This window comes from Plectropomus leopardus, chromosome 22 (genome assembly GCF_026936395.1).
Source record: "Plectropomus leopardus strain MGB_pleo_1.0 chromosome 22, ASM2693639v1, whole genome shotgun sequence".
Classification (NCBI taxonomy): Eukaryota; Metazoa; Chordata; class Actinopteri; order Perciformes; family Serranidae; genus Plectropomus; species Plectropomus leopardus.
Window position 1 is genome coordinate 11,733,785 of NC_142197.1, and position 12,865 is coordinate 11,746,649.

The 12,865-nt window shown below is 38.4% G+C and overlaps 1 protein-coding gene across 2 annotated transcripts in view; it reads left to right on the top strand.

Moving 5' to 3' along the window:
* The window catches only part of plxna4 (plexin A4), a 321,912-nt gene that overhangs the window by 218,142 nt on the left and 90,905 nt on the right, over nucleotides 1-12,865 (top strand). For both annotated transcript variants that reach the window (XM_088072401.1, XM_042511045.2), the window contains exon 6: nucleotides 11,093-11,216. In XM_088072401.1, coding sequence (XP_087928527.1) covers nucleotides 11,093-11,216 — 124 coding nt within the window. The remainder of the gene's footprint in view (nucleotides 1-11,092; nucleotides 11,217-12,865) is intronic.

Here is a 12,865-nt window from a genome sequence, read left to right on the forward strand (position 1 = left end):
TGGGATTTTTTTTATGAGTATGAGGTCAGATTGTGTTTTGATGTAATAAAAAATGGGACAGTGATATATGAGCTTCTTGGAAACGCTCCAATATTAGCTGTTACATCCTTTGTCTGTCTTATCCCTTCTAATCTGTCATCTCTGAAAAAAAAAGAATGTGCTATTTTAGAGCTCCCACTCATTAACTCATTTAAAATAAATAAGTGTTTATATGCAATTAAGATGTACAAATAAATAGCAATAGTGTACTTAGCTGGATGATTAAAAGGTATCATTTTCTGTGATGACAGTTCCCCTTCTGTCCTCTTTTGTGTCAATAAAATTGCTCCTTAATTGTCTAATTTGTAATTTTAGAAAAGCAGATATAATAAAATAATGTGATTCAATCATTTGGGCAAAGAATTCATGAAAAGCTCATTTTATCAGTAACATCTGCTTTGTCATCACACTCTGTAACCTTCCTGCCCCCAAACACACACTAACATACTTATGAGCCGAACAGATTAAGTTGTTTAATATAGAGAACCTGGCCTAATGGCATCTTCAGGGGCAGCAGTGGCATCACATATGCTAGATAAACAGCCTAATAAGCCTGTTACCCCACCCCACTGTTAGATAGCTCTGCCGGGGGATGTTTCTTTGTATGTACGTGTGTGTGTGTGTGTGTGTGTATGCGTGTGTGTGTGAGAGAGAGAGAGAGAGAGAGATGAGATGAAGGAAGTCGGTGGCATGGCATTTGACAGCTGCTAAAATTGCGTGGTGGAGTGTGAGGTACCAAAATTCATGGCAGAGAGAAACAGCTGTTAGTTGTTTGCCCGCAGGGCAAGATTGATGTGCCGATCACCGTCTATTCTGGGTGTGTGTGTGTGTGCATGAGAGAGAAATACAGGATTTATGGAGGTTGTTGGAAATAATACGTGCTTATAGCCCTCATTTTATTCAAATGTTTATGGAACGTTGATTGGCAAAATCAGACTCTCTCTCCCTGCCTCGCTCTGTTTATATATTTAAGAGATCGTTTTATCCCATATGGCTTTGTACCTGCAAACTCTCAGCAGCAGTGTCACTATGTAATTTTCCGCTCAGCCGGTGTTCTTGCATTGGTAGAACGTAAAGGGGATGGCTCAGAGGTTTCTACTTGGGGGCAGCCACTCTGCAATTTCTATGTCTTTAAGTGTGGGTTTATGAGAGACGCAGATTGTGTATGTGCGTGTGTGTGTGTGTGTGTGTGTGTGTGTGTGTGTGTGTGTGTGTGTGTGTGTGTGTGTGTGTGTTCATTCATTTGTGTGTGTGTGTGTCCACAAATAGGAGTAAAAGGGTCATGGCCAGTGGGCCAGGTAATGACTCTCCCACTGGCCCCTCCACGCGGATTTCTGCTCTGTGGACCTCCACTCTTAATGATAGCACAAGGAGACGCACTTACTGTGGTGTGTGTGTGTGTGTGTGCACGCGTGTGCGTGTGTGTGTGTTCACGTGTGGCTGTGATCACATGCAGCAGTGAGAGATGTACGTAGTCAGGCTGAATGTAGATGTGTGTGATTTGACTGAATCTCTGTGACACAGCTCTGGCTCTGGAGCCTCAGGCTGTCGGTATGTATAGGATTCCATAGTGTGTGATGATGCATGGGTGGTATGGTAATTACGTTTCATTTGGACAACACAGGGGCCTATTTGCTGTGCATTGATTTACCACAAACAGCACTGTAAAGGTGTGTAGTATATAGGACTGTGTTTAACCAAAGCAAATCTTGGTTAAATGTAATTCTACCCCCTCTTCAACCTATCAATTGTTTGATGGTCGAAAAAAAATGTTTGTTATCTCTAAATCAATTAAATAGCTACAATGCACTGAATTCACTGTACCTGTTCGCACCATGTGTTCACCTCGTCACTGTCACCAGCCGTCCAATCACAGTGGACAAGGGGCGGGACAAATACCAAAAAGACCAACTGTCACAGAGGACAAATACAAGTGCTAAACAGAAACAACTCTCTTTTTCAGCAGGAAAAAGAAACACTTTGGTGGACACACGGCCTTATTAAAGTAACACCAGCAAATATCTGACTAATCTGAATTTGATTGCACAAGAACATATCGACCTACCAGCTAGAATGTGAGTCCTAATAGTATGCCACAAATACTGCAAAAAGTCTTGATTTATTTTATTTGTGTAAAAGAATATACATTCATCAGTGAGATTTTAGACTATATATATACACTTGCTGACCACTTATGTATCTAATGCTTGTATACACTGTATGTGTGTGCACGTGTGTGTTCAAGCATTTGTTACCTTCGGTGACATGAGCATTTGATAGAGCAGAGGAGGGCCGGACCTCGGCTTTGTGAGAATTTAATAGCTTTCATTTCCCCGCCTGCTTGACCTTCTCCATTCCTCACATTAGGTATGCATTACACCTGAAGTCTCACATGGCCAGATACATCTGCACCCTCTCTGTAGTATATTCTCTCTCTCTCAATGCTCCCTGAGCCCTGCAACCTGCACCCCACTGATACTGGACTAGTTTCAACCACAAGGGATCAAGCCTGGAATTATGCTTTGTCCTCATGCCTCCAAAATACCAAAGAATACCACTTGTTTGATATTGACTTTGGCTGTTGTGTTTATTCTTTGTTACCATGACATGATTTCAGGACTCTTTCTAAAGTTTCTCTTTTTAAATTTTGGTGTTATTCTTTTTTCGCAGTTGCTTGAACAAAATTCTTTTCTTTGAGTTCTTGTTTTCTTTGTTCTTCCTTTTTGTTTATCTAGTTTTCTGTCATTTATAGGGTATCCACATTTCAAACTCAAACTAGGCATGAAAGAATGAGTGGTTGTCACTAATGTTCCTTTTTTAAAGTTAAAGGTTACTTTTTAAAGATAATCATATGCATATCAGAGGGGTCGCAGTAAATTAGACTTGTTTGTTTCATCTTTTAATGTTTATGATGGTTATCTTTTGCTCTGCATGCTCATACTGCACATAATAATGTGATCATCTTGTATTGTAGTTGGTTAAATCATCAAAAGGGCAGAATGATAAATGTGGCATGATGAAATATATTATCCACAACACCATCTAGTTTTGAATGGCCGTGACAGCCCCATCAGCAACAATTGCCGAGGCTAAAAATGCTCTTCTGGCCTCTCCTCAGTCTCACTCTAATTGTGTCACCTTATCAAAGGCTGGGAGAAACAAGGGTGCAGATTAGTTTCCATTCAGGGCCAATCTAATCCTTTCAGCTCGCTCTCTCATAATGTGTCACTGCCAGTCAGTCAAACACTTCTGCACAACAGCGGTGTTTACTTACGAAATGAATAGATGTTGGACGTCTAATTCTCCACCCAAAAAAAAAAGTCGGGCTTGTTATGACTGTTATTTGAAATCTAAATCGCTTTGATTTCTGGGGTTCTCTAAATGGTCTATTCTTTGATGTTTACAAAGGGCGGGGATTGTTTCATATTGCTATAAACGATGCAATCTTTTTTTTTCTTTTCAAGGTCTGTCTGGATAGTAATTGAAAACAATTATCCAGTGCTTTGCTCTGATAATACCCAGCACTTACGCCGGCTAAACCGTGTACAGCATTATCTTCAATATCCTTTCACTGAAGCCCCAAATCAGCCAGAGCAGCTATACAAATTCCCCTTCACAGTGGTGCTGTTAATCCAAATCAATATGTGTACATGTCTTACACATGGGGAGGGATCCATCAGGATGCAAGACCTCTTCTTGAAGTAAAATGCATATGTGTTAGCTAGTGTCACCCTCTTGGTAGGGCTTTCTGCTGGTATGTACAGCGGAATGAACAAACATGGGGGTATGTCAAGCAAGAAATCACATAAAAGTATTAATTTAGAAAGTGTTTGTCCACCACGTAAGGGATTTCACTGGTATTAATTGTTTGCACAAGGATCCCCATTAGAAGCACATAAATGTTCCTCTAGTCTTTAATGGGGTCCTGCACATTGAAATACAGTACAAACATCAAATAAAAGGACAGGCAACTTGACATATAAAAACAGTATAGACATAAACTAACAGTATGGACAAAATAAGATATAAAATAATCTGAATGCAAGACTAATACCAAAATTTAAAAAAAATGTAATAGTAGTCTAAGCAGTACAATTAGATATATCAACAAAAAGAGAAAAACAACTACAGGCATTAAGTGATAAGGCAGTAATAAGGCAAGCAAACTAAACAGATAAATTCATTAAAGAAATCAGATAAGTCATGAAAGAATTTAAGGATCTAAAACAACAAAACTAAAAAAAAAAAAGTTCATACAATTGGCGCATAAATCAGTGTTGATCTTGTTGTTTGGCAAAAATATTTCTTTGTAAGCTTTTGAAAAGTAAATTTATCACTGATGTTAGATATGATGTCTTTGGTCTTTGGTATGGACATTTTGAGACCATGAACGCCACTTTGACGGCTTTTCAAATACCAAAACATCACAAAATAATCCATCCTTTGAGACGAATTGTCTCTGTCTCGTTGTTTGAAGAGTTAACAGTGTGTTGGCAGATGGCATTGCATGGAGCTGCAGAAAAAGTTGATTGTTCACACGGGGCTAGTGTTACCTAGTAACGTCATGTGATTTTGAAATCATCCCGCCCACGTCTGTGTTTCATGCAGCGCATTCGCAAGGAATTAGCCAAGTCTGTGTTTTACTCAAATTTACTGACATTAATCCCCAGATAAATTGCACTTGAATATTTGTAACTCCACTTTACTCAAAGAAACACCACACAGCACCACTAGTAGTGATCTGCTGTGTTAGCCTCCTTTTTTTCCTTTTAAATGTTAGTTTAACAAACAGAACCGATTCTGCCACACATTGTCACAAGTTATCTATCGCATCATCTTTTGAGATTTTGCTCTTCTGATCGATTATTCTTGCTCTCTCTGCAAATGGGTCTCAATGTTTTGTTAACCCCCTGCACCCAAAATGCTGTCAAAACTTTTATTCATTAACACTAACTCAAACTCTGTAAATTTTGACCTGGAAAGGAAAGGCAGAAATGAGGTGTGGAAAAACCTAAATATGACCCCAAATCACTAAGATACCAAATCACACAGGACTAATATTGTCACATGACCTCTTTGTTTGCCAAAATATGGTAGGTAATTTGCAACGGAATCTTTACTTGACAAATTAAGGACATAGCAGATTCACACTGGATTTAGATCTGTCACAATCCAGTTATACCCAACCAAATAGCTACACATTACTAGAGATAATGCTAGTTCTGTGCAAATAATTACTTATTTTAAAATAATAATAAATGTATTCATTTTCCCTTTTTATTTTAAATTTTTCACTGGAATACCCTGTGTTTCAGTCCTCTGTGGCAGCACTCTGCACTGCGCCATTGCAGTGGTTTCATTGAATTGAATGAGGAAACCCAGCAGGCTTTTTTTTTTTTTTTTTTTTTTGCAGCAGTGCCATTGTCTAACCCTTAGGGAGGTTGAGAGATGCAGAGAAAAGAAAAGGCCATCCCTGTTCCAGCTGAGTCACACTCCCTGCATGGTCTGTTTCTGGGATGTGAAAGTTAATAATTCGACCTGTTGGCTGTTTCATCCTTCCCAGCGAGTCTGTGACCTTCTGACTCTGAGAAAGAGATGGAACTTACAGTCCCTGCAGGGCTATGACATCTCCATAGACAAACAGAGGCCACCCAGGTACTTACAATGCAATGCACTAGCTTGCAATACAACACATAACTGTAGAGGAAAGTGAAATGTGTACAGTAAAAGCTGGCATTACAAACCTCATGTCAGGTTAGAGGACTTTGCCTTTTAAGTTCCAGACTCAACACTAAAAGTCTACAATTTGAGATGATTTCATTGGTGCTCAGTCACTTCGCAGTCCAGTTTAATCAAATTTTGAAATCAGTGATTGAAAGCCTAGTTATTAAGTTTCGGCATGTTTTCACAGATAAATTTTACAAAGAAAAAATCTTAGTTAAAGTACAACCCCTTTCCAAAAAATGTTGGAAAGCTATGTAAATAAAAGCAGAATGCCATGATTTTTCAAATCATTGTTAACCAATACTGTACAGAGACAAGATACAGTGGGAATAATGATACATAAACATTGTTGATATTCAGCATTGATACTCTGAAAGAGTGTTTTAAAGGGAAACGCAACCTACACAATGAATTCCAATACGTTATTTCCATGTCCTAGCTGAGTTAAATGAATATTTGTGAACATGGGCCAAATGATAGTGTTCTCAGTTCTAATTTGTGAGAGTTGTTCATTTATACTGATAATTTAGTGCTTGAATATACAGTTTTTGTAAGTTATTTTGATATCTTTGTCATCACTTTAACATAACAAAATTCAAATTCACACATTCAAGCCTCTATATCTTTTAAATTGTCTGTGAGCTTATGTAAAACCTGCAACCTGAAAATATACAACTTAATTAAAACTTAAGTGATAAACAATAAGAAACAACTTGTTTTCACATGCAAATTATATTGTTTTATTTACTCAGTATGGGATGGAATGGCAGAACGGTCAAACACAGAAATACGCCTGCACTGCAAGTCGGACATTAATCCAGAGGAGTTTGCAATCATTGCTTTTTTCTAAAGATTGATGTCCTTTAAAGTAGTCTAGTGAGGGTATTTGTTTTTTAATAAAAAAATCCAGGTCCACTGCATATTTGCATAACAAGCAAAACAAATTGGCCCCTGTCCACTTTTTAGAGCAGAGTGATATACCCTCTCTAATGATAATGTATTAACAGGCCCCGGTCCAGACACGTCAGGTCTAGTTGTTGCATTCATCAACTCACACTGCCTTATTATGTCTTGTTGGCTTGTAACCGTATTGTAGATGATAAAACTTGTGGGCTGCAAATTTTCACCTAAGTCATTATTTCTAATAAACATTATCTAGGATGACTCTCTCTCTCTCTCTCTCTCTTACACACACACACATAAAAACCCAACCTAAAAATGTTATTTGCTGTTAGATGGACATTAACAAGTCTTTACAGCATGTCTTGTTAACTCAGATTCTTTCTGTTTTCCCATGGCATTATTGCTCCATTCCTCACTCCCCTGACTGTTACAGTATTTACAGCAGTGAGCATCTCACAGAGATGATGTCATAAACCTGGGCCATATAAGACAGCTGAGGTAAAGCGGGGCTGTGTCAAACATCACTCCCTTGTTTCCTTTTTCGCACCTCCCTATATGATGGACACTAAATTGTTCATGCAACAGTTAATTGAGATTTTTGACACGTACACCTTGTTTAGACTTCCAAACCAAATCCTTTTATTGTCATATCCACATTGTATTCAGATTGATTTAGTCACTTAGTCAAGTGGATAGCAAACACAACACATGAATTCAAACCACATTTTGAGGTCATTCATAGTTGACAAAACTCAAAAAAGATTGATGCAAACTGTTGCATTATTGTTTTATTTATTTTTTTTGCTTGTTAGCATTTGTTTTTAGAGTGTAGATTACCATAGCATTGACTAAAGCTTCGAAGCATTTGGGTCAGCCCTAGTCTGGACACAAAAATCTGACCTGATCTCTTGCCAATAACACACAAATAAAGATCTGATTTGAAACACAAATCTGTTTTGCATGCAGTCTGAACATAACCTTACTTATTATCATCAGCTGTGCAGTTGCTCAGTGTTTATTTTTGCATTTTTGCATTTATAAAATGCATGTGGGTTTTTTAGCAGGAAGAGTACATTCTGTGGGCACTACTTTTTCCATTATATTGTGGAAGTTTTGAGAGCACTATATGAAAGTGTCCATGCTCAGCCTTGGAACAAAGCCTTTATCAGCAGTGTCAGGAGCACATAGATGCATACTTACTCTGTGTGTGTGTGTGTGTGTGTGTGTGTGTGTGTGTGTTTGAGAGAGAGAGAGAGAGAGAGATTCATGGAATGGTATAAACCTTTATTCATGCATTTATTATTCACTTGTAATGATTCAGTCACTCATAATGATGATTCACTCGCAGAAATTGTGCCAGTAAACATTATTAATTCATTCCTGCTAGTCTTTTCTGGCATGAAATTTGAGGTTTTCTACCAAAAAATACAATAAACAGTGACGCTTTCAAGGAACAGGCACTGAGAGAAACATCATTACACAAATACTCACACAAAAACACACACATAAGGAAAGCAGGTTTACAAAATGTCCTGCTTAGCATCTCTTTAGATTGTTACTCTTCCACTGGTGTGAACAATAGACCTGTGGGTATGCAAGGAGGCAAATTGAGTGTATATATTGTTGGTATATTAGTAGGTGAAAGTGTGCAATTGTGGGTTTGTGGGTTGTTTGCCTGGGGTTACTTATATGATGTGGTCTTATTAAATCAGTGCTAGAAAAGGAGGAACAGACAGGAGTGATAGAGAAGCACAAAGAAACCCGAAGCGATTAAACCCCTACTCAAACCGGCTTAGCAGTGAAAGCTTCACAGAAAGCCAACAATGGTTGCCTTCCTTTAAATCTTGCTTCTCTCATACTTTCATTTCCCCCCTCTCTCTCTCAATCTCTCTTTCTCTCTCACCCTCTTTTTCTCTTTTTTTCTCTTTCTCTCTCCTGCACTATTTACCCCTCCTCCTGTTCTCTCACCCTCTCTCAAACAGATTATTTCTTTTCTCTTTCTTTATGTCTGTCTTCTTTGCAGCACGTTAGGCCGCTTAACTTTACAATACTCATGTCAGGTCAAAACCCACCCTACTTCAGTGTCTTCAGTTCGGGATAAAAAGCGTCTTGCTGCATAAAGGTATTACTGTATCTCAGACGTCAACCACCTCAAAGGTCTTTCTTTCATTCGATCATTACGGCCGCTTTCTTTCTTTTCATTCTTTTATTACTCCAAAGGAGTTTTAGGGCACTATGTGGATTTGCCAGGTTGTTAATTGCACAGCAAGTTTTTTTTGTCTAAATCAATAGGGGATTAAACTTGCATAAGTTTATGAGGGGATTAGATGAGAACAGGAGTGTGTGGGTGTGTGCGTGGGGAAGAGTAAAAAGTTGAGGTTATATCACAAAATTTCTTACCAGACATACATTTATCATCAAGTTTAAAGTTTAAAGCTTCATCAATATTTTGTCAGCCACTGCTGCTGTAACATTTAAAGGTATATTTGGCAGGCTACTCAGTATCTGAGTGAAGGAAAGCCAGCCTCAAATTTTCCTTTTTTTGGCGCTGTGTCTGCGATTTTCGTATCTTTTTGTTAGATTTGTGCTGGTTACTTACTGCACCTGTTTGTTACTTCCTGTAGACCCGACCTTTCCTTGTGTCTAGGTACATCCCCAACACAGAAAAATAAGAAGACAAGAAAATGCAGGCAGAGAACAGAGTCCCTACAGATAAAAACACTACTTCTAGTGAGTCATAGGTGAGAATTAAGAGAGATTACTTTTGTATGAGTTTATTTTGGATGGATTATCCAACAGGCTGACTGGACACTAGTCCAGGGGCTCAGAGTGTCAGGGGCCTTCACTTGCAAAATGCCAGTTATCAAATCAATGCTTATCAGCCAGGAAGAGACTCAAAATCACCACAATAAGATGCAAAGGAGCAGCAAAGAGACTCAAAACAAAAAATGGTAGACAACCACAAGGAGACACAAAATGACTACAAAGAGCCAAAAAATAAGCGCGAGGAGACACAAAAAGATACATTAAGACGAAAGAATTCCTTAATAAGAAGCATTTTGTCAAAAAAAAAGAAATGACTGCAAATAGGCACACGACAACGACAAAGAGAAACAAAATGATCACAAAGAGACACAAAAAGTGCCAATAAGACATGCAAAGGAACTGCAAAGAGACACGTAAAAATGTAAAAAGACCCTAAACTACCTAGTACTAGACCCACACAAAAATAAAAGACACAAAACAACCACAAAGAAACACAAAAGAACTTAAAAAAGACAAAAAAAGATACTAAATTACCTCAATGAGACACAAAATTATGTCAAAGAGACCCATACGTGGACAAAAAGACATGAAACAACCACAAAGAGACACAAAATGTCTAAAATTAGACACAAATTACCACGAGGATACACACAACAGCCGCAAGGAGACAAAAAACTACTTCAGAGCAACACAGAACATCCAAAAAAGACACAAAATTTTATCAGAGACCCAAAGACTACGGCAAGACTCAAAACAACCACAAAGAGACACAAAACGATGCATAATGACTACAAAGAGACACAAAACGATTACAAAGTCTGTGTGTTCATGTGTAGGAGAGCTGGTAGGGCCTCTACATATCTGTGCTCAGGTGCACATTATCTCATCATCCTCCTATGGAGTCTTTACATTGTTTTCTTTAGCAAATTTTGCATTGTGTGCCTTTAATTTATAAACCTCCCACTGCAAGTGTTTAGTGGGGATGAATTTCAGTTCTCAAACCACTTACAAACCCATTTAGATGTTCAAACTATGGGGAGTTTCCCTGCAGTATGTCGAGGGACAGTGTTTGGAACAGGAGCCAGTAAATTCCTCCTTCAACAATAAGAGTCCAGTCCTCCCAGCTCCCCAAACTAATGTAATAGACTGGATTAGACCACCTGGTGTGGTATTAAGAGGCTGAGGAATCCATCCCTACCCCCCCACCAACATCCACATCTCCACCTGCACTTGGCATTGCCCATGAATGCCAGTCATTAAGACAGCATTACAAAGACGAGGCCTACCTCTTTCCCAACGGACTGGCTCCACTTCCACATATAGAGCAACCATTGTTTTAAATGCCACCGCTCCCGCCCCCTGGAGACCGGGTTCCCATTCACCGGCCACTGTAGCTAGTACACTGCCAGAGTGGAAATATGATAAATGTGTCTAACTCCATCCGTCAGGAAACGCTGGGACATTCTCGTTTTCCCAGGTGCCAACAGGTGGAAAGGGGTGAGACCCCGGTCAGGTTACTAACAACCATGTATGTGTGTGTGTGTGTGTGTGTGTGTGTGTGTGTGTGTGTGTGTGTGTGTGTGTGTGTGTGTGTGTGTGTGCATGTGTGTGCATCTTTCATCCGTGAATAACACCCGCTCTCTTGTGTTTTTTTTTCCAGGTGCACCAGAAAGGAGAAATGCGAGCGCTCATCAGAGCCCCGTCGCTTTGCATCAGACATCAAGCAGTGTGTGCGTCTCAGCGTCCACCCAAACAACATCTCAGTGTCCCAGTTTAGCGTCACGGTGAGTGGACAGAAATACACCACTCCTCATCTGCACTAAAAAAGGAACAATATCCTGTTTTCTAAAGGTTGTGCACAGTTTTTGCCATGTCAGAAATTTCTTTTCTTGCAGTTACATACAAGATAAGGTGCAAAGTATTAATTAGAAGTGATTGAATATTTTTTCCATTCAGTAAGGAAGAAACACGTCAGCAAGAATTTGTTTTTCGGAGCCATATTGCAGTTAACAGTGAGTCTGGCTGAATGTGTTGCAAGTGAGAAAATCTTGCCTGGCAGATTGACAATATCACACACTCAAGCATAATTTGTAATGCGCTGTAATTATGCTCTAGATACTGATTAGTAGTCAGTGTTAACTCTATAATCCCGCTTTACATCATTTTTCTGCCTGCCAACATGCATCCTTCAAATCCTGACCTCACAACTCCCCGGCCAGTGTAATACTCTCCCTGCAAATGTCAACAATCATTAACAGCACACAGTTTAGCTCAGCTGTGTTTATTGTGATTGTTGGCAGCTAAATGCAACAGTTTTCCCCCCCGAGTCATTTCATTCTGAAACAGCTGCCTGATTTAAAGGTCTGAATTGTTTTGATTGCTTAAGTGTATTGATTAGTGTGCAAGGAGCTGTGATGCATTGGAACAGAAAATATATCTGCAGGAATTGGAGAAATATAAACATTTGTTGTGTAGTTGTTGTTAGGGAGTTATTTTTCCACCGTTTTGTTCCGCACTTCACTGCAGAGTCTGTGATTGCGCACTCATATCTGTTAGTTGAGCAGTGTTGAGAGGATTACTTTTGACAAGGAATAGTTTACAGATTACTAGTCACCCTGTTAAAATGTAATAAGTAATGTACCTATTTTAACTACTTCATCAAAGTAATGTAACTTATTACATTTGATTACTCAAAGTTAAGCTGAAAAATGTCCAGAAATAAGCTCTGCCAAAAGAAGTATTTCCTGCAGAGCAAAAATATGCAAAGCAACAGAATGAATATTATATTCTACTTAGAAAAACATTTTACAGAAAAGATTATATTTGGACGTAACCCCTTTGCACTAACAAACATTTTGATCCATAACTATGACTTCATTACATTTCTTTCAAAGCAACTGTAACTAATTAGAATTATATTTATTTTGTGATTGAATTACATACAGCACAATACAACAACAATACAGCACACTGTATTTCGCAGGAATGAATATTACTGTGGCACAATGTGCTTACACCGTTAACCTGTGACGTGAAGACACCTCGTACATTCATGCTCAAAACAGAAGCCATGATTTGTTAGTGCAGATTGCAAAATGAAGGAAGAGAGAAAAAAAGATTTACTTTTTCCTCTCTATTCTTTATTTACATAAGGGAGTGCAACAAAAATCCAGGATACAATTTAACATGTACAAATTAAAACAATGACAAAAAAACGGGGATATTTTAGGCTATTAAATAAACATAAGACATACAAATATCAAGTGTCTTGATAGCCTTTTGTTGGTCAAATCAGTGAATAGTTTCATATAATCTTCAATATCCTTTAGAAAAATGAGTATTTGGTTTTTTATTGCCAAATGTATATGTAAGTATGAAGTACTTTGCTAAAATCATGATCAAATTAATTATTAAAAATGTTTTATCTTCTCTT